This window comes from Schistocerca piceifrons, chromosome 10 (assembly GCF_021461385.2).
Source record: "Schistocerca piceifrons isolate TAMUIC-IGC-003096 chromosome 10, iqSchPice1.1, whole genome shotgun sequence".
Taxonomy (NCBI): domain Eukaryota; kingdom Metazoa; phylum Arthropoda; class Insecta; order Orthoptera; family Acrididae; genus Schistocerca; species Schistocerca piceifrons.
Window position 1 is genome coordinate 2,476,592 of NC_060147.1, and position 22,173 is coordinate 2,498,764.

Here is a 22,173-nt window from a genome sequence, read left to right on the forward strand (position 1 = left end):
GGATTGGAATGACTCCTTACCCTCTCCCTTAAAACCCACTTCCTTTCGTCTTCCCCTCTCCTTCCCTCTTTCCTGATGAGGCAACAGTTTGTTGCGAAAACTTGAATTTTGTGTGTATGTTTGTGTGTCTATCGACCTGCCAGCGCTTTCGTTCGGTAAGTCACCTCATCTTTGTTTTTATATATAATTTTTCCCACGTGGAATGTTTCCCTCTATTTTATATATATATATATATATATATATGCTTGTGTCTGTATGTGTGGATGGATATGTGCGTGTGCGCGAGTGTATACCTGTCCTTTTTTCCCCCAAGGTAAGTCTTTCCGCTCCCGGGATTGGAATGACTCCTTACCCTCTCCCTTAAAACCCACTTCCTTTCGTCTTCCCCTCTCCTTCCCTCTTTCCTGATGAGGCAACAGTTTGTTGCGAAAGCTTGAATTTTATGTGTATGTTTGTGTTTGTTTGTGTGTCTATCGACCTGCCAGCGCTTTTGTTCGGTAAGTCAAAGATGATGTGACTTACCCCTTGAAACTCAAAAACCAAAGGTCAGAAAAATTTGAAATTTCAAATTTAAACTAGTGTTAGTGGGTACATTACTTGAAAAAAAATTCATCCAAATCTGAGATATCAAGGTTCAGACTGTTAGTGGATTTGAGATGGAATGACCCATCAGTAAACTGCTTACAACTTTTCATGCTTGTGTCAGCTAAATTTAATCGCATAGCCTAAATCAGAAAGAAATCTGCTTCCTTGAATAAAAGGCTGCTGCCACCTCTGTTATACTATATTCCTGCTGCTTATTTGGTATTGACAGCTTAATATTTACTTGATCACAACAGAATATTTCAAAGAAAATGTGTACCTACAACTTTAATTACTCAGTTCTATTTACAGTACATTACTTTTTGTCATACTGTTTGATATGAAACTTTGGTACTTAGCAACAATATATTGAACCCTAGTTCTAGATGTTCAGATAATGTGTATATAGCTGGGTAATGAGGTATTTTTTTAATATGCTTTTGGATTGGTTACTACTCCCAGTTTCTTTCTTTATGTTCTGTGGAAATGTGTTGAATATCTTATGGCCTATTACACATTTAGTGAAATGAGTTAAAAAAATTATTTACTCAAAAACTATGATCAACCTGAAGAACAATTTACTAAAATTTAATGAGGAAATATAGTCTTTCGTTACTGCAGTGATTGGTATTTCCAAAGTAATTCAGTAACTAAACAACAACAGTAATTAAACAACAACAATAGTAATCAAACAACAGTAATTAAACAACAAATCACGTAATATGGCACACAACCATGTTACTTAAATGGCAGGCACCCTACAATGTAGGATATAAAATACAAAATTTCATGTGACCAAGCAACCTTGTGGAATTCAACAAACTACGCCCAGAAGTGGATGCCCGCCCACTCAGCTGTTTCCAATACAGGCTCGGCACGGACCCCCAAACGGGAGCTGCAACGGTCACGAATAGGCACGAAAAATCCCAGAACTAGTGGGTATCTACAACAGACTGACATCTGCCTTAAGTAACTAGAAACACAATAATTCATTAATAGGTTGATTAATTCTACAGATGATGTGCTGTAATGAACATCAGCTAAGCAGAACAAATTTATTATCTTATGTGCGGTATACATCAAGCCGCAAGCGAACTAGATACACAGCCAGCCGGCACGCGCGGGCAAAGGGGGCGAAAATACACAACAGCACAAGCAGGACGCAACCCAGGATCCCGCACCTGCTACCAAGACAAACAGCAGAAGTCCCGATAAAACGAAATCAAATGCACAAAAGTAGCGTGGAGGCTAACGGTATATCAAGACCGCCTCCCCCCCCCCCCCCCCCCCCCCTCCCTCCCCTTCCTGATGGAAAACACAAGGTGACTTACAGCAAATAGCCACACCTAAATTTTTGATTAAATCAGAATTAATTACCATATCCACATACTGTCATTGAAGGATTTCCTGTACTATCATTAATAGAATCAGTTTCAAACTATTGAAACACATAATAACAACTGGCCTCTCAGTAACTTGTAAGAATTTATGAAACTATTCATTTAGAATTAGACACGTGTCTCTCAAAGACACTATCGCTTCAGCTAGAAACGTAACAGTAATGTTATTGCAATTTGCAGCAAAATATATCCAGGGAACATTTTATCCGTGTATATCTATAGCAACTAGCCAGCTTAACTCCGTCATGTGATATAAATACAATAACCGGGCGGCACTTAGACAAGGGCCAGACAAACTGTTTTCAATGGCGGTTAACACTGACATTAGCAATCTACAAACAGAATGTATCAGCACTCCAGGCCCTAGTAAACATTAATCGTGACATCACATACAGCTCTCACTAGAACCTTGCGTACTAGGCAATTTGAAATTAACACATTCAAGGACAGACTCAGTAGGAGTAGGAATGGCCGGCCAAGAAAATGAAGTCAACAGCACAGAACCAAGTAGTCTATTCCGGCCACAATTTACAGCACGAGCCCCTCCCTCCTCGATCGGCCCAGGAGGTGGCGCCACCATGTGCTCTGCACACACCACCGGAAAGATGACCCATACCGGCGGTGCGAATATCGCCGATCGAGCCACACGGCTCACCGTCGTCACGTCACTGATACCTTCCTCTACGTTAACTGATTCTGTATGTCCAGGTCTGTCTGTTGCCAGGAGGTCTAAGATGTTACCCTCACGAGTTGGTTCTCTAACTATCTGCTCGAGGTAATTTTTGGACAAGACGTCCAGAACAGTGCCATACAATTCCCTGTCTCTGGCACCAGTTTTGATGGCATAACACTCCCAAGTTGTAACATTACCCTATTTACCCGTGCTAATATATCATCGGTAGAAGCACCTCCGTCGGATTTGGCTGAAAAGTGATTGTCAAAAATAGGCTATGTCAAATGATACTGTCTGCACCAGATTTACAATCCAAAACACTTTATTTGCACTTTGATATTAAATAGCTTTTTGTTTATGGTCAGATCTGAGTCCCATTCACTGTAATTTATGCACAGATAAAGGATAAGCCACATAGTACACTCGACTGATGTTACAATGATGACGGTTGTTCAAGTGCAGTAACCTAAACACTAAAGTGACAGAAGTTTATGTGTGGCTGACATACAATTAACACAGTCACTGATTAACATCCTTAAATTGTTATCCTTTCAAGTAACTAATCACATCAAAATGAAAATGATATGCACAGTAAATATCATTTGAGATAACACAGGTCACAGTCCAATACTGTCGTTACAGTTTCCAGAAACCATTGTCGAAGTTTGACAGAGTTCTCGAGATTAATTGCAAATTCACAGTGAATCATTCAAAAGCAACAACTAAATTACAGAATGATCTCCCAGATGTGAAATTCATATAAAACTCAGTACACAGTGCTAACTCTTCTGCCGACAGTGTGCAGCAATTTTTGGAACAGATCTCGCTCACATTATACACTTCTGGAGACTAACTGAATGTACTGCAGATTTTTGCACTTTATAAAAGAGAGGCTGCTAAGAGCCACACAAGTCACTGTTATTTGCTGTCCTTCTACAAATTATAGCTAAAGATTTCTATTTGTGAATAATGGAAACGAGGAAGGAAGGTCGGATTTAACATCCTGTCAACATCGGGGTCATTAGATATGGAGCACGAGCTCAGGTCGTGTCAAAGACAGGGAAGGAAATTGGCCGCACTCTCCGATAGGAACCGTCCCGGCATTTCCGTAGAGTGATGTAGGGAAATTGCAGAAAACCTAAATGTGTATGACACAGGTTTGAACCGTCATCTTCCCAAATTCGAGTCCAGTGTGCTCACCACGCACCACCTCGCTCGGTCAAATAGTGGAATAAGATTTGTGTGTGTTGTAAACATAGTTCTGCGTAGTCAGCGCGTACACAACTTTCCCAATAGAGCGTGCCCTGCTAAGTACAACAGCGCAGGCGCAGCACTCGTCCGTCTCCACACAACAAGATGGCGCTGTCTTAGAGACAGACCAAATTCTGCTTCCGCCGATCCGCATATTAATATGTAACGCAGCCAATGAGATTGCTGCTAACGTAGAACCTTTTCTCCTCGTGGATCACACTCGCGCAGTGATACCTGAATGCTCGAGGTATTATAATGAGTGTACAGACCTCCAATTAGTCAGTCTGCATTAGTCTGTACCAGTCTGCATTTGTCTGCACCAGTCTGCATTTGTCTGTACTAGTCTATAGTCAAGTTTCAGTTTGCACCTAATAAGATTACCATAGTCCTGTACACAGCCGTGAAGATAAATGAATAGACACTTTGGTCTTGGTACATTAATCTTATTCTCACATATCTCTGATACTTGACAAAGGAACTTCAGAGTGTCAATTGTAAATAGCATCCAGAACCAAGTTGCGAAAATTAATCAAGCCTAAAAACTACTTACACATTTATTAAAATAATAACAAGTTCTGTTTAAAGTTGGTCACCGTCAATCTGCTACTCTAAGCATGCAACTGGCATTTCTATCGTCTGACCTAACGGCAGAAGATAAATATGCCACGATGAGACCACGACACATATTGCTGACACTCGCCTACTTCGTTAGAGCGACAAGTCATATAATCTGATGGTGTGTGTACCGAAGGTCTTACAGTACGCCCACCACAGTGTGACTGAGGAATTTTAAATAAAACAATAATTGGTATTGGATTATGCTGCTCAGTTTGCCAAAATATGGTATTCTGTTTTGGTAACAACACTTTAACTATAAATGCTAATTACTCTGAAACTAGTTGTGAGCAAAACTCACCACCAGTTTCCCGACATTAGCTGCATCTATAAATACTTTATCTGAAAGCCAGTAATGAGATATATGTTTACACATGAACAATGATAACAAAGTTTTATGTTACTGGTATTTGTAGTCATCACAGTTTTTAGTAAACTAATTACACCAATGGCTTCTAGGTAACCAGACGAATGTAATGGATAATAAAATCATCCTGAGCTAATATTTGAGACTTTTGATATTGTGCACATGCCATACAAATGATAAGCCAACGATATTTGCGCGCGCACGCACGCGCACACACACACACACACACACACACACACACACACACACACACACACACACACACACAAAGGAAAGGAAAGAGGGCAGGGCGGGGGATGAGGGAGCTAGCGGCGGGGGAGAAAAATGTAACAGTGTGAAAGAATCCACCTGGTTTGTTACGAGGTGTCTTTACAAACTGACGGCACGATATTGAGGGAGTTCTGCAAACAAAAAAAATCGCCAGTTTCGTCACTGATAGAAGATGCGCGAGACCACTTCGGGCATCGAGCCCATCCGAGTGCCAGGCCAGTACGCAGGGTACTGAGTGCCAGTTGGGGGCCAGCTCCCCTCAGGAGAGGATGCAGCCAGTGTACGACATCCTTCCCAACCAAGTCAGTGCACGCATCCAGGCCGGACATCGTACTGATTAAGTGGGCTCATACTGCCAAGTTTCTGTAAATTTGACTCCATTCTGTAATCATTCCTACATCACATACCCTCTCAACTTGTGAAGTTTCATTTCTTTTCCTCCTCCCCTTCTGGGTATTTCTTTCTTTTCTTCCCCGCCCCCCCCCCCCCCCCCCCCTCTCGGACATGAACTATGAACTCATTACTTTAAAGAAGATTTGCTGATGACACCGACTGTGCTTAATTTACGTCTCTGTACGTCTATCACATCTTATAACTCAAGGGGTGCGTTGCTCTGAATGGAACGTGATATCGCCAAGTTTAAAAATGTTAATTAGTAGTAACCTGATAAATACCTGTATAATTGACACTTAAAATAATAGGGTATCTGGTGCTAATTTATTATTGTTTCACTAGTTCATAAAAACTGACAAAAGTTTATAACTTCAGATTACCACAAAGAGAACATTTATTTTGATGAAACTTGCACATAATACAAATAAAAAGTGAATAAATACTCAAGAAAATTTTTTTTGGATAAACAGATAACAAATATTTCATAACTATTTTAAATTAATTACTGTACACAATAATACATGCTAGTCCAGCCAGTGATATTTAAGAATGGCTACCTCATCAGTCTTGCCACTTTATCTCATAAAGAAAAAGTCGTTTCAAATCCACTGTCATTACGACGAGAAACTGAGCGTCATTGCAGATCGTTAAAGCCAGAATTCAAACACTATTGCAGATGATTAAACAATGGAAACTTCAGGCTGGAATATCAACAATTTTAAGAAAAGGATTGGCAGTCAGGCACAACTAAAAGACTGTTACACATTACCGCTTTCTGTCAGAGCCTCCTCCGGCAAAGAAAATACGCGTACGTTCGCACGAGCGAACAGGGCCAGAAGCTAGAATGTATAACAGTCTTTTCGTTGTGCATGTCTGCTAATCAGTGTAAAGATGACCCACTGAGTTGCACACTATCCTTTACTTAATATTACTGTAAATAATTTATGTTCTTTCTACACATTTCCACAATTACTTGTAATTACCCTGTTTCAAAACAGTTTCCACCAATCTTAATGTGACGTTACACCCAAAATAAATATTTTCGACCTGACAGCCTGCAGCAGTCCACTACGACACACAGTCTAGTAACAAAAGTTGAGAAGTATTAAATTTTGGCCCAGTTCCAATATTCCAGCTGAGATGCAATAAGTATTTAAAATTAGTCCCCTATAAATATCACATCAGTTTTATACATTCTCTAGAAAGAGAACAGATATACTGCTTTAATCCTAGACATCGTTATCACTCTTTAACTATCACTGCAACTCTCCAGTCATCCACTGCTTCCTCTGCACTGCGAAGCAACACGTTCTCCTCCTCTTCAAGTTCTGCACCACTCTCGTTATCGGACACGTAGAAAGCCGGTTACAAAGGTCGAATGACGCCGTGGATTTTAAGACCGGGCATCTGCTTGGCCAGCCCTTCTACGGCCTTCGGGTCACCTTGACACTCTTTGACTCCCAGCTCCCTGTGATAAGAATGAAAGCACTGCTTTTACTGTGACAACGTGGCCATCCAATGGAGTTACCTCTATATTGTGCATGTTTGAACAACAGAAAATTTAATTATATACATGGAGGCTCATATTTATCTCAGAGAAAACAGTGAGAAAAGAATCTAAAAGGAAGTGACATACTGTGGTACGAGGTGGGAAAGGGTGCAGTGGGGGGGGGGGGGGGGGGGGGGGGGGGGGGGTAGGTAACAAGAGGAGAGTGGCAGTATGCACAGGGAAGGAGCAGTTCCAGAGAGAGAGAGGGGCTGAACGAGGAAAGGGGGTAAATGGCTGCAGGAAATATAAGTGTAACATTAGTTTGGCGAATAACTTCATAGCGTTTTTGTTTTGCTTATTGGTAATCCAGTCGCTATGGGTTTATTTAGCGATTATCAGTTTTTCTTTGTAGTGTGCTGTTGCTACTTGCATTCACATATTGCCATTTTGTCATTTTGAGATAGTGAGTAGAGTAGAAAACTGAGGGCCGAGTGGAGAAATCTGAACTTTTCGGACAGCAGTGGAGGTGGCCAGAAACATCGGGATAATGCCAATGGACAGAGCGTGACAAGAAAATTGTTTTCTCATTTTAAGAAGTATTGTTTCGACATTAGTGACTGCCCGCAATCGGGAAGACCTTCGGGGCTCGACGAAGATAGTTTAAATGCATTAATCCATACTCGTCCGTGTCAGTGTGCCTGAGAACAGGCAAATGTGATTAACTGTGATCATTCCACCATTGTGCAACATTTGCACGCAATGGGGAAGGTTCAAAAATTGGGCAAATGGGTACCGCACACTCTAAACCGAAATCATAAAAATGAACAGGTGGCCGTACTTGCACCTATTCTCGCTCGTCGTGAACTGACTCGTGAACACCTCCGACCGATCCTTACGGGTGACGAGAAATGGTGTCTTTCTGCTAACATTAGGAAAAGAAAGGAATGGTTAAGGCCCAAACAAATTAGCAACTGTCCGTACAAAGACTTGCACGTATTCACAAAAGATAACGTAATGCATCTGATGGAGCAGTGATGGTGGGGTGTAACCGTCACTGCTGATATTTATTGTTACGAGCTGAGACATCTTGCAGACACAGTCTGAGAACAACGACCAGGAAGACTGCGTGAAGCGATGCTACTCCACGATAATGCTAGACTGCATTCTGCATCACTGACAAAAAACACTACATAGGAGTTGGGTAGGGAAGTCATTCCACACCCACCTTATTCACCTGATCTTGTACCCTAAAATTTTCACCCTTCTGCTTTTCATCAAACAACCTTCAAGGAAATTCAATTCGACACGAAAATGTGCTCCGAAAGTGGCTCGACGAGTTCTTCGTCTCGAAAGAACGATTTCTAGTCGTAGAATCAAAAATTTACACCGGCATTGGCAGACTGATGTAAACAGTGAAGGAGAATATATTACTGATGACTAAAGTCTCTGTTATGAGTATCTATTGTGTTTATTAAACTTATGGAAAACCACTATGAACTTATATACCAATCATTATGCACTAAAAAATAAGATTCAAGTGCTGGAAATGAGATTCCTATGAATCGTGAAAGGATACACAAAAATAGACAAAATAAAAATGCATATTACAAAAACAGTTTAAAGTTGAATAAAAAAATGATGAGATATATGAATTTATAATTAAATGGAAGGACCATCTGGAAAGAGTACCCGAGTGATGACGACCGTTACAAGCCGTGCAGTACGAACCACACACAAAAGTGGAAAAAGAAGTAAGAAAGTGGAGAGCATTGAGATTCTGCATCCAACTTGTTTTAAGCTGACAGGTATGGTGTAACAGTGTCTATTATAATAGGAGCCCAGAAGAAAGTCAATGTATCTCACGGCACTGGATTTCTAAGTAGAGCTTTCGATTTGCACGGACCGTGTTGTGGCGACAAAAATGTATGATATGTGCTTTATTGGAGGAAAACTGGGAGCCGTGCTACAGGTCCCAAGAATGGGCTCTCTGTACGACACCTTGAAGTTGACGTTCAGCTAAGGCCACAGACTCATAGCCGTACCACAAGCAAAAGTCGTCATATAAGGAGTCTATAATTTTAAGTGCAATTTTTTGAAAGATTTCTTGTAGCCTTTGGCTGGCATTCTTTTTATTTCCTGTACGATTGTACAATTTTGGCTTTAGGCCATTTTCAGGTACTATTAAAAAAGTAATGGATCAGATTGTAAGATTTTACAGAAACATGACATGAGTTTTCTACTCTTTAGACCAACAAAGAAAATAAGTCGAGTACTGCAATCTGCGAAGGATAAACACCCTCCTGTGTTGACAATTGGTGTATACAAAATTCTGTGTACGTGTGGTTAAGTTTATATTGGAACTCCCAAGAGGAGTGTAAATACATGGCTAAAAGAGTACAAAAGTCTCTGCTACAGCTGATTTCTCTATTTTTCCTATCGGCAGAGCATGCTCTTCAGTCAGGAAACCATGAAGTGAAGTTTTCTGAAACAGAAATTTTATTTACAACGTCAAATTATTATCCACAGTTATGTAGAGAAGCCATTGAAATTTATAAGCATCAGGATGATTTTAACAGAAAAGAGGAGGCAATGAAACTTAGTGACATATGGACAGTAGCTCTGCAGAATCGCTAGACAACTTTATCTTTGACAAGATGACAATCGATAGTTAAGTTTTATCTTTGACAAGGATTATCTCTGCTAATCACGTGTTACTCCGACCACGCCCCCTTTCCTACAGTATGTATGTTGCTCTCGGACGTCCGACCAGTCAGTCGGCAAGACTCGGCAGAGGACTGCCTCTGAAGATGTCCAGCACAGTCCTGGACAAAACGTCAGGAACAGAAGAGTTTCTCAGACCACGACCTCACATCCCAAAAGTTTTACCAGCAGCCGTTTTCAAGTATTTAATGGATGATTTTTTAGTAGCAGATTATGTCATATGAGTCATTGCTTCTATGACATTACGTTATGTTCATAAAATAAATCCGAAGTGTTCACGCTATTTTAGGAGCATGTTACTTTCAAGTAGTTGCAAAAGGAAACAAGACTATACAATAAGCTACCTACAAACATTAAAACAATAAGAGACATTTCAAGATTTAAAACTGCTGTCCATAATATCTATTGCAAAAATGTTATCATAGTATAAATGAATATCTTGAAACATAAAAATTTATTGTCAAATACTTAAAAAAACAAACAAACAAAAAAAAGAATTACTTGCGTTAAATATAATGTATGGAAGCTGAACCTTCAGTTGTAATAATATGAAGGCTAAAACAATTTAAATACTGTTGTATGATTTAAAAACATGTATTGTAAATCACAATGACCTGTCCAATATTGTACGGTATACCTTGTACAACAAATGATCAAAAGGACCAATAAAAATGTAATGTAATGTAACTGCTCAAAAGTAACATGCTCCTAAAATAGCATGAACACATTGGATTTATTTTATGAGCATAACATGATGTCACAGGAGCAACGATGTGAATGACATAATCTGCTACTAAAAAATCATGCATAAAAATACTTGAAAATGGCATAAGGCCGAAATTGTACAATCATACAGGAAATAAAGAGAATGGCAGCTGAAGGCCTCAAGACATCTTAAAAGAAAAAAAAAAATAAGGAGTATGTGTAGCCACTGGACTCGCAGATTCCCGAAGCTTGAAATCAGAGCCATGGGATCGAGTTACAGTGACACCAGGTGGTATCATATGCTTCATGTGAGTGGAAAAAGATGCAGATAAAATGAAGGTGGTAGCAGCTGAGAAGGGAGTGAAACAGGGTTGCAGCTATCGTAATGTTATTCAGTGAAAATATTGGGAAGCTGTGACAGATATGGACAAAAAATTTGGAAAGGGTTTTGAAGTTCAGCGAGAAGAAATATTTTTTCTTGGAGGTACATTTTGTCTTTGCAACTAAATGAAAGGCAGTTTGTTTTTTGCCATATGCGTTTCACTTCTTTCATTTATGAAGCATCTTTAGTGGCCTGAAATACATATTTGTTTTTATATCTATGATAAAAATGTATTAGGTAGTAGTCCAAATATGTTACTATGTTATGTTTTCTTATGTTTTTCTCTTGCTTTTCCGATTAGAAACAACATTTATAGCACTAGTTTCATGAGGTTAAATTATCATTTGGTGTTACTTATGATTTCCATTGATGCTAGTTCATATGTGTGGTCCTGGAGATGTGTTCACTTGTTCCCCATAATCCAGATGGCGGATTTCTGTTATTTTTTCACCCACCTTTATTGCAACAACTCACTTGCACTTTCACTATGTGTTCACCATGTGGTGTTTGCCACGGGTAATGTTGCCAATTGTCGCTGTGTGCTTATCTTTCGTCTTTTGTTTATGTTGTGTGTATAGCTTGATATTTTTCATTTGTTTTGTGTGTGTGTGTGTGTGTGTGTGTGTGTGTGTGTGAGAGAGAGAGAGAGAGAGAGAGAGAGAGAGAGAGAGAGAGAGAGAGAGGTTCCACATCTCTGTTATTGTTTTAATGACTGATCTGTGAGTAAATGCTTTTATTGATTTTCTCATTAAGTACTTCCTTATTCATTGCAAGGACTCTTTGTATATGAAAGTTTTCCTGTAATGTCTGGAGTTTTTTGTTGTAGTTGTTCACCTTAATAATTTTCATGTCCTGTTCCATGTTGGATAGTTCATGCCCTTGTTTTATCAGGTATCCAGCAGAGGTAGAATTGCTATTCTTATATTTCCAACTTCTTATAAGTTCTTTATACCTTGTTTTGAAATTCCCACCTGTCATCACCAGATATACTGGTTCATGTTCTCGGCATTCTAACTAGTATATTCCTGTGTTCAAAAAGATTTCGGGCTTGCAGCCAGTCGTCATAAACTTCACTGCACGATATTTTGACTGTATAACTGCCAACCATATTCAGGTTGAGGCGAACGAGGACTGACAAAGACGTTCTCCACTCCAGCTTATATAGTGCACTGATAGTAATGCTGCGCATGCGCAGAGACAGATAGGGCCACACCTCCCAGCGGCAGCACCCTCACTGGTGGAATTGCAATACTCAGCTGCCGTGGGTATTGTCACTGGCTGCAGCTATCGAACTCTTCTGGGGTCTTCGTCTCGAGCAAATTTCGGAGACAATGGGATTCCATGCATTATTCAATTGGTAACCACTGTCACGGTTCATTAGATTTCCCGCAATGCGTTATTTCCACTGATTCTTTGATAATGGAGTCCAAAAAGTTTTTGCAGTGGCCAAAATCGAAGTTTTGTAGTACTCCATCGAATGTCCATTAGAAATACAATGTTCCGCAACTGCAGACTTACTGGGTTGCAGTAGGTGAGTGCAACGTTGATGTTCTGTACAACGCTCTTCCACTGTATGCATTGTCTGTCCTATTTAGGCCATACCACATTAACATGGTATTTTGTAAATTCCCGCCTTCCGCAGTAACAAATCAGCCTTCATCCATCCCAGCAAATCCGAAATCGTAGAAGGCAGACAAAAAACCACTTTCACATGAAAATGATTAAGAATCCTTGCTATCTTGAAGGAGATATTTCCGACAAAGGGAAGAAAAGCTAGGGACTTGGCTGGGACGTTCTCCTCTTTATCCACTTCCCGGTTCCTGGCTCTAGTTGAGAAGGCCCTGTTAATTTGCCGGGTCAAGCACCCATTGTCTCTGAACACTGTCCTCAAATGTGCCAGTTCCATAGGCAAATTCTCTGCATCCGACACCGTGTGTGCCCTGTGTACAAGGGTTTTAAGTACACTCACAGCCTGGGATGGGTGATGGCAACTTGATGAATGCAAATACAAATTAGTGTGAGTGGGCTTCCGATAGACAGAATGTCCCACAGTGCCGTCACTCTTCCGTTTAACCAAAACATCCAGGAATGGAAGGCAGCCATCTTTCTCTAGTTCCATAGTAAATCGAATATTCTCACGGATGAAGTTAATATGATGACCGCTTATTCAAGTGCTCTCTCCTCAAAATCCTCCATAAAGAGGTTAGCCACCAGAGGAGACAGAGGGCTACCCATGGTGACACCGTCAGACTGTTCATAATATTCCTGGTTAAACATAAAATAAGTTGAGGAAAGAGTACTGCTTTGTTTCAACATAATGTCTGATTCAAACTGTTGACCAATTAGAATCAAGGAATCTGCAAGAGGTACTTTTGTGAAAAGGGAAACTACATCAAAACTCACTAGAAGATCTGAACTACTTAAGGGGGGTAGGACGTCAAACAAGACGATTTTGAGCAGGAGAGGCACCACAGGACATTTTAATTTCCACTGTCTATACTTTTACAAGTAAATTCATAAAACTTTGTCAGCATGACCAGGAAGGATTCAGGATTCACACTCGTAGCAGCGGAAGTTAAAAAGCGTGACAAAATAATTTTTTTTTACATGTGAAATTTCGTCATTTTTTCACTTACTATTGGCTGCATTTGTTGCTATAGGTACACTTTTCTTCATAAGTAAGAGAGACTGTTCGATGAATTTTGCACAGCATACAAACCGTACTTACAGCTGTCTGAAACTCTAGAATCTATTTAATTTTTGAAAAAATGAATGAGCTGTTATGTTTTAAACTTTATGTTTAGAAAAAAAAAAAAAATTTGTAGTTAATTATCTCAATTTTTACCACAGTTTTTAATAGATTTGGAAAATTCTAGAGTTTCATACACCTGTAAGTATGGTTTGTATGCTGTGCAAAATTCATCAAAGAATCTCTCTTACTTGTGAAGAAAAATGTACCTACAGCAACAAATGCAGCCAACAGTAAGTGAAAAAATGATGAAATTTCATACCTAAAAAAAAAATCATTTTGTTATATTTTTTCACTTCCACTGCTATGATTGTGAATCCTGAATCCTCCCTGGTCATGCTGACAAAGTTTTATGACTTTATTTGTAAAAGTATAGACAGCAGAAAACAAAAAGTCCTGTGGTGCCTCTCCTGCTTCAAGCCTGATGTCCTACCCCGCCTTAAGTGGAGAGCCCCCAGTCTATTAATAAAATCAGCAGAGTTCCGTATATGGTGTGAACATTTGCCAACAAATGGTCTCAACAAAGAAGCTAGATGTTTGGCTAAATCATATGTGGGTGCATCAATATTACTGACTATAGGCCATAAAGGCAGACCTCCTTTATGCACTTCAGGAAGACCATACAGTCTCGGTGGTACACTCCTTGGTATATATCTGGTTTGTCTGTTGTTGTCTGTAAATGTGACAGGAATGTGTATCTCATTCCATAAGCAATGTGTAATCCCTGTTTCTCTAGTGTATTTGTTATTCTGCGTGTATATTAAATTGCGCCATTTCTTTCTGTTAGTTATGTCTGTTAGTTTGTGTTACTGTGTGTGTTGTAGTGTCTATGGCATTTTTAGGTGTTTGTGTTCTCTGCTTGTTTTCATTTTTCTTTAGTTATATTTTGATTTTGGGGTTGAGTCTTTTGCACTCTATGGATTTTATAATCATTGTTTGGCAATTAGTTGTATGGTTGTAATTCTTTTTCATGGTTTTCTTGGCTGAGTGGTATATGTCATAGGGCTGATAATTTTTTATTTTACTGATAGTTGGTTGAAGCATGTGTAATTGTATCTGTGGCTCTTTGCTTTCTGAATATGTCAAATGTGTGCCTACTGTTGTCTCTCTTTATTGTTATATCCACGAAATGTATTTGATTTTATGTTTCTTTTTCCATGGTGAAATGAATTTATTTATTTATTTTCATGCTGTTTATGTCTGTATGAAGTTTATCTATTTACTCTGTTGGTTCATTCACCCTACAGATTATGTCATCCACAGATTTGTTGCTGTTGTTGTGGTCTTCAGTCCTGAGACTGGTTTGATGCAGCTCTCCATGCTACTCTATCCTGTGCAAGCTGCTTCATCTCCCAGTACCTACTGCAACCTACATCCTTCTGAATCTGCTTAGTGTATTCATCTCTTGGTCTCCCTCTACGATTTTTACCCTCCACGCTGCCCTCCAATACCAAATTGGTGATCCCTTGATGCCTCAGAACATGTCCTACCAACCGGTCCCTTCTTCTTGTCAAGTTGTGCCACAAACTCCTCTTCTCCTTAATTCTGTTCAATACTTCATCATTAGTTATGTGATCTACCCATCTAATCTTCAGCATTCTTCTGTAGCACCACATTTCGAAAGCTTCTATTCTCTTCTTGTCCAAACTATTTATCATCCATGTTTCACTTCCATACATGGCTACACTCCATACGAATACTTTCAGAAATGACTTCCTGACACTTAAATCTATACTGGATGTTAACAAATTTCTCTTCTTCAGAAACGCTTTCCTTGCCATTGCCAGCCTACATTTTATATCCTCTCTACTTCGACCATCATCAGTTATTTTGCTCCCCAAATAGCAAAACTCCTTTACTACTTTAAGTGTCTCACTTCCTAATCTAATTCCCTCAGCATAACCCGACTTAATTCAACTACATTCCATTATCCTCGTTTTGCTTTTGTTGATGTTCATCTTATATCCTCCTTTCAAGGCACCGTCCATTCCGTTCAACTGCTCTTCCAAGTCCTTTGCTGTCTCTGATAGAATTACAATGATATCGGCAAACCTCAAAGTTTTTATTTCTTCTCCGTGAATTTTAATACCTACTCCGAATTTTTCTTTTGTTTCCTTCACTGCTTGCTCAATATACAGATTGAATAACATCGGGGAGAGGCTACAACCCTGTCTCACTCCCTTCCCAACTACTGCTTCCCTTTCATGTCCCTCGACTCTTATAACTGCCATCTGGTTTCTGTACAAATTGTAAATAGCCTTTCGCTCCCTGTATTTTACCCCTGCCACCTGTACCAGTAAACAATTATGTGTCATTTCCTTATGATGTTTTTATCAAAGAATGTGTTTTCCGTGTGGCTGATAAATATGTTTGCCAATGTTTCTGATACTGACGATCACACTGGAAGGCCATCTTTTTGTAAGTAAAATTCCTTTTCAAACTGGAAGTAATTTTTGGATGTGATTGCTTGAAGGGTTTTGGTCTTTTCATTTCTGCAGGTAGTTTGTTAAATGTCAGTAGATTTTCTTCAATTAGTTTTATTGTGTCTGCATTGGGTATCAAGTTGTACATATTCTCTTTGTTGAAAATGATGAGAGGTGCTGTTTGTGATATGTGTAAGTCTTTTATTTGTGTTACGGAGTCATTTGTGTTTTTCACTGTACTGCTGCTCTTCATTTCATATTGCTGTGTTACAATTTTTTCATGTGTGCTGCTGGATTGGATTTCAGTTTTCTGATATTGTTCAAGGAGATGAAATCTTTGATTTTTTTTCTATATATTGCTCTTCGTTGATCAGTACTGTGCTGCTCCCTTTATGAGCTCTTGTGACGATGCTTTAATTTAATTTCATTTTATTATCTACCTGTCAATCACTTATACGAATATGATGTTATTAAGGTGCAGCTTTCCTGTTAATTTCTTAGTTGTGTTGTTTTCTGTTTGAAGTTTGTTGGCGACATTTTAATTCTGACAGAGAAAAGGTTTGCTGCTGACATTGTAATCCTGTCAGAGGGACCGTATGACTCGGAAAAGCAGTTTAACAGAATGGCTACTGTCTTGGAAAGAGATTATAAGATGAACATCAACAAAAGTAAAATGAGGGTAATGGCATGTAGTAAAATTAAATCAGGCAGTACTGAGAGAATCAGATTCAGAAATGAGATACTAAACGAGTGAATGAGTTTTGCTATTTGAGCAGCAAAATAAATGATGCTGGTTAAAGTAGAGAAGATGTGAAGCAGCAAGTGAAAATATGAAGAAAATCACTTCTGAAAAAGAGCTTAGGAAGTCTTTTCTGGCTGGAGTAAAGCCTGATATAGATGTGAAACATGTAAAATAAACAGTTCAGATAAGAAAAGAATAGAAGTTTTTGAAATAAGGTGGTGCAAAAGAATGCTGTAGATCAGATGGGTAAATCGAATACCCAAGCAGAAAGTAGAGAGAAAATGGGGAAGAAAAATATTTATGGCACAACTTGATTAAAAGAAAGGATTTGTCAGTAGGTCCCAACCTGGGACACAAACAAATTGTCAGTTTGTTATCGGAGGGAAGTGCGGTGGATAAAAACTGTAGAGGGATACGATGGCTCAAATATGTGGCTGGAAGACAGCCGTTTCCAACTGGAATGTGTCTTCAGGAAGTCAAACTGATAAGCAGTGGCATTAAAGCACTGTCCCATTCTGTACCACTTATTAGTATGCTCTATATTTAGGAACCCATTGCCAAACACACAGTGTGAATTGCAGGGTAATCTAACAGGTGTAGATCTTTTGTTACCTGAGATTGACGAGCTTTTCTGGAAACTTTTCAAACGGCACTCCAGCGACAACGGAATAATCGAATGTCAGGCAGCGCACACCTGACAATTCAAGGATGCTGCTCACACCTGGTTGCAGCCTCGCAAAAGCCATATTCTCCATTCGAAGCGTGTGAAGTCGCGGCAGCCCAACGAGGTAGGGGAACAGGGCCCCGCCGAGTGTTCTGCAATCTGTCACGTCCAATCTGAAACAAACCACGAGCGTGCTGTCGTTTATTTGGGGACAAGCTGGTAGAGAAAATTGTAATGGATTTTACTTCCAGTTGTTGCCTGCAAAACAGAGAATCTTTGATGGAAATCAAAAAATTATGAATATCTTCAAGTAAAAGCAATTAAACTCCAATACAATGTATCGGTTTAGTGCATAAGTTCGTAGCATTTTTCCGTAAGTTTAATAAACACAAAAGATACACGTAACAGTCTTTAGTCGTCAATAATATGTTCTCCATCACTATTTACAACGTCTGCCAACAATGGGGTAACATTTCAGTTCTGCAGCAGTGGAAATCATTTGGTTTTGAGGCAAAGAACTTGATGAGCCATGTTTGAAGCACATTTTCATCCAGAAATGAAGTTTCTTTAAGGTTGTTTGATAGAGAGTAGAAAAGGTGAAAACTGAGGGTGCAAGATCAGGTGAATAAGATGGGTGTGGTGTGATTTCCCAATCCAATTCCTGTCTGTCTAGCAGAATGCAGGCAGGCATTATTGTGGAGCAGCATCACTTGACCCCATCTTCCCGGTCACTGTTCTCAGATTACATCTGCAAGATGTGTCAGTTTTTGACAGTGAACGTCAGCAGTGACGGCCACACCTCGGGGAAGCACACCCCTCCGTTGCCGTTCCACCAGATGCATAAAATTATTTTTTGTGGATGTGCACAGGTCTTTACGCGGGGAGTTGCTGCTTAACTTGGGCTCAGGCTCATTTCTTTTCCTTACGTTATCATAAAGGAACCATTTCTCACCACTACTCATGATACAGGATATGAATGGTCAGTGTTCACGAGCCAGTGGACGATAAATAAGCAGAGACGCACGTATGCTTACCCACTGATTATTGTGATTTTGGCTTGGAGCATGTGGTATCCATGCAGCCAATTTTTGAACCTTCCCCCCTGCCTGCAAATATCATATGATGGTGAAATGATCATAGTTCATCACATTTGACAGTCCTCAAGAACACCAACATGGATCATTGTGGGTTCAAGCATTTGAATGATCATCATCAAACCCTGAAGGTCTTCCTGAATGTGGAGAGTACTAATAAGAAAATGATACTCTTTAAGGACAGGCACAGGGCAAAATGTCTTCTTGTACTTTAACATATGTATCTCCAACAATATGACAGCTAAAATACTAAAACTTAAGGCTATTATGTACAACATAATGCTTGATATTCTGTGCAGTTTTTGGTTGACAATGCATGTTGACAAACATTTTATAAGGATTTTATTTTTCAATTGCCACTGTTTAGCCGGCCATAGTGGCCGTGCGGTTCTAGGCGCTTCAGTCCGGAACCGCGTGACTGCTACGGTCGCAGGTTCGAATCCTGCCTCGGGCACGGATGTGTGTGATGTGCTTAGGTTAGTTAGGTTTAAGTAGTTCTAAGTTCTAGGGGACTGATGACCTCAGATGTTAAGTCCCATAGTGCTCAGAGCCATTTGAACCATTTTGAACCATTGTTTCTATAACCTTTTCTCGTAAACTACTCGAGCAATAAAAGTGGAATTTCACAGTTTACATCTACGTAAGTGGCTAATAAAATGTGTGGAACCGATTTTTGTTTAAGGTCGTAGTTGCTTTGAAATTAATTTTTCAGTTTTGCGTTACCGGGGACTGCTCTATATTTCTCAAATTTTAAAGGAGAACTTTTCTCAGAGAAATTATAATGGAAAACTGCTGAGCAGGATTATTCAGTAATCTTAAGAACTACAGCAAATATCAGAATGTTAGCTTTTACAGTTCCTGAGAAAAAGGTACATTATAGCTAAGAAAAGTCAGTTTATGGCAATTAACATTTAAACTTTTTATTTAAATTTTTGACAATATTGGTGTACATCTAGCGACTAATGATGTCCATGTCCTGAATCTTTTTTATCTTCCTCGTCTTCCTCGAGTAGCAGGCACGTCTCATGCACACATGACTGCCGACTGCAGCATCTCGCTGTGTGTGTGTGTGTGTGTGTGTGTGTGTGTGTGTGTGTGTGTGGGAGGGGGGGTGGTTGGGTGGGCCTGTCTGCAACTTACGTGTCGTGTCTTCTTTACGGTGAATCGCAATCTGTCTTTTTCTACATTGTTGATACTTCAAATTTTGCATTTTTCTTTCTGCTGCCTGAGCTTTCTCCAGTAATGCTTCATCAATGCTTGTGTGCATCTCGAGTGTGAATGCACCTGGATGGAAGACCGGTCTCTGCATGCGCTTAACCTTACCTGCATTTCTACTATCGAATGCTAGACAGACGTCACATGCAGGGATGTTCACAACAATTGAGGATACAAATAGTGGTTTTGGACAATGCATCCAAACAAGGTGATTCTAGTTCTCATTTACATTCTCTGTTTTCCCATGTACACATTTTTTCAACAGTTCAGGATTGGCTAGATACCTGAAAGTTAGTTTTATAGCATCTAAAACAGCAAGTGGCAAATGATGTTTGTTAGTGTATGGCTTTCCACTGGCATCTGCCTGAAGATATTTGCATCACTATATGTCACAAAGGGAATGTTGAGGATCACCATCTGTGGAAAGTCTACGAAAGAATTTGCCCACACGGCTTGCACATTGTTTCCACACTACGAAGTTACCCCCGATGGGTTTTTCGTAAGTGTGAACTTCCTTCTAATTTCTTGCTTTTCATTTCTATCTTCAATTAGAGTAGTCTACCCCCCTTCACTTTTGAATATGCCACACACAGACCAGGTTTTCAAATTTAGTTTTTGTGAGCCATAACAATTGCTCTCTCAAACAGTCTTAAAAGCACTGGAAGGTCCATTACCTAGAAACTTCACATAACTAACACCATATTTTTCAACTGACCTTTGGAATATTAGTTTTGTCCCAGCTGCTTCCATTCCACCACTTAGCCCCAAGTTTCTTGCTGCTCCTGCTGCCACCTTTCTTCTTCACTGCCATCATTGTTCTTTCTTGTGTCACACTGAGAGCAATACTTGCTCATTACTTGGAAGACTAAGATTTTCCCTGTATCTATACTAATGACATGTTACACCACGATGTAGTGTATTGCCCCTTTTCATCCAGGTTTCATCACAAGAGACTCACAATGTCTTTTTCCCCTTCATTGTTAATGTCTACAGCTTCCACAACAGCTGCTTTCATATCCTTGCACTCAACTCCAAGAGTACTGAAAAGTGTTTTGTTGTAATCACTGATCCTAGATACTAGTGCAGGCAAGTTCAAATGGTTCAAATGGCTCTGAGCACTATGGGACTTAACAGCTGAGGTCATCAGTCCCCTAGAACTTAGAACTACTTATGCCTAACTAACCTAAGGACACTACACACATCCATGCCCGAGGCAGGATTCGAACCTGCGACCGTAGCGGTCGCGCGGTTCCAGACTGTAGCGCCTAGAACCGCTCGGCCACACCGGCCGGCAGGCAAGTTCATCAAGCCACAAAACAGATTTGTGCCTTCTCTGCCTACACCTAAGCATCTCATGCCACAACTCAATCTTCTACTCACCTCATACATCTTCCCGTGGAGAGCAGAAGTCTTGAACTGAACAGCGTACTTACAAACTTTACACTTTATTATTATCAATTACTTAAAATGCTAATACGGTCACTGTCACCGTACAGTGCCCACAGTTACCATATGCACGCGAAACAATCATATAGGCAGGTATTTGTAAATCCACTGGGAAACTCATCTTTGGCACAGCATCACCATCCTCGATGAACTCTGTGACTCTGCCGAAAATTGTACTACACCCTTTGGAATAGCGTCTGCAGCACTGTTATTTAAATTTCCTGTACCTTTTACAGGTGAAATTTGACGTTTCCTCACTTTATTGAATATGCATCCACTAATAGAATGTTGTCTACACCCGGGGCCTTGTTTCGACTCAGGTCTTTCAGTGCTCTGTCAAACACTTCGCGCAGTATCGTATCTCCCATTTCATCTTCATCTACCTCCTCTTCCATTTTCATAATATTGTCCTCACGAACATCGCCGTTGTATAGACCCTCTATATACTCCTTCCACCTTCCTGCTTTCCCTTCTTTGCTTAGAACTGGGTTTCCATTCGAGCACTTGATATTCATGCAAGTAATTCTCTTTTTTCAAAAGGTCTCTTTAATTTTCCTGTAGGCAGTATCTATCTTACCCCTCATCAGATAAGCCTCTACATCCTTACATTTGTCCTCTAGCCATCCCTGCTTAGCCATTTTGCACTTCCTGTCGATCTCATTTTTGAGACGTTTGTATTCCTTTTTGCCTGCTTCATTTACTGCATTTTTATATTTTTTCCTGTCATCAATTAAATTCAATATTTCTTCTGTTATCCAAGGATTTCTACTAGCCCTCGGCTTTTTACCTACTTGATCCCCTGCTGCCTTCTCTATGTCATCTCTCAAAGCTACCCATTCTTCTTCTACTGTATTTCTTTCCCCCATTCCTGTCAATTGTTTCCTTATGCTCTCCCTGAAACTCTGTACAACCTCTGGTTCTTTCAGTTTATCCGGGTCCCACCTCCTTAAATTTCCATCTTTTTTGCAGTTTCTTCAGTTTTAATCTACAGT

General features: G+C 39.8%; 1 protein-coding gene across 1 annotated transcript in view; it reads right to left on the minus strand.

The window, feature by feature from the left end:
* Positions 1-5,939: 5,939 nt before the first annotated feature.
* LOC124719007 overlaps positions 5,940-22,173 on the minus strand; it is a 138,966-nt gene continuing 122,732 nt past the window's right edge. Inside the window, exons 7-8 of the mRNA XM_047244676.1 lie at positions 17,375-17,599; positions 5,940-7,019 (exon numbers count right to left, since the gene is read on the minus strand). Of these exons, the coding sequence (XP_047100632.1) occupies positions 6,917-7,019; positions 17,375-17,599 (328 nt within the window). The 3' untranslated portion in view covers positions 5,940-6,916. The remainder of the gene's footprint in view (positions 7,020-17,374; positions 17,600-22,173) is intronic.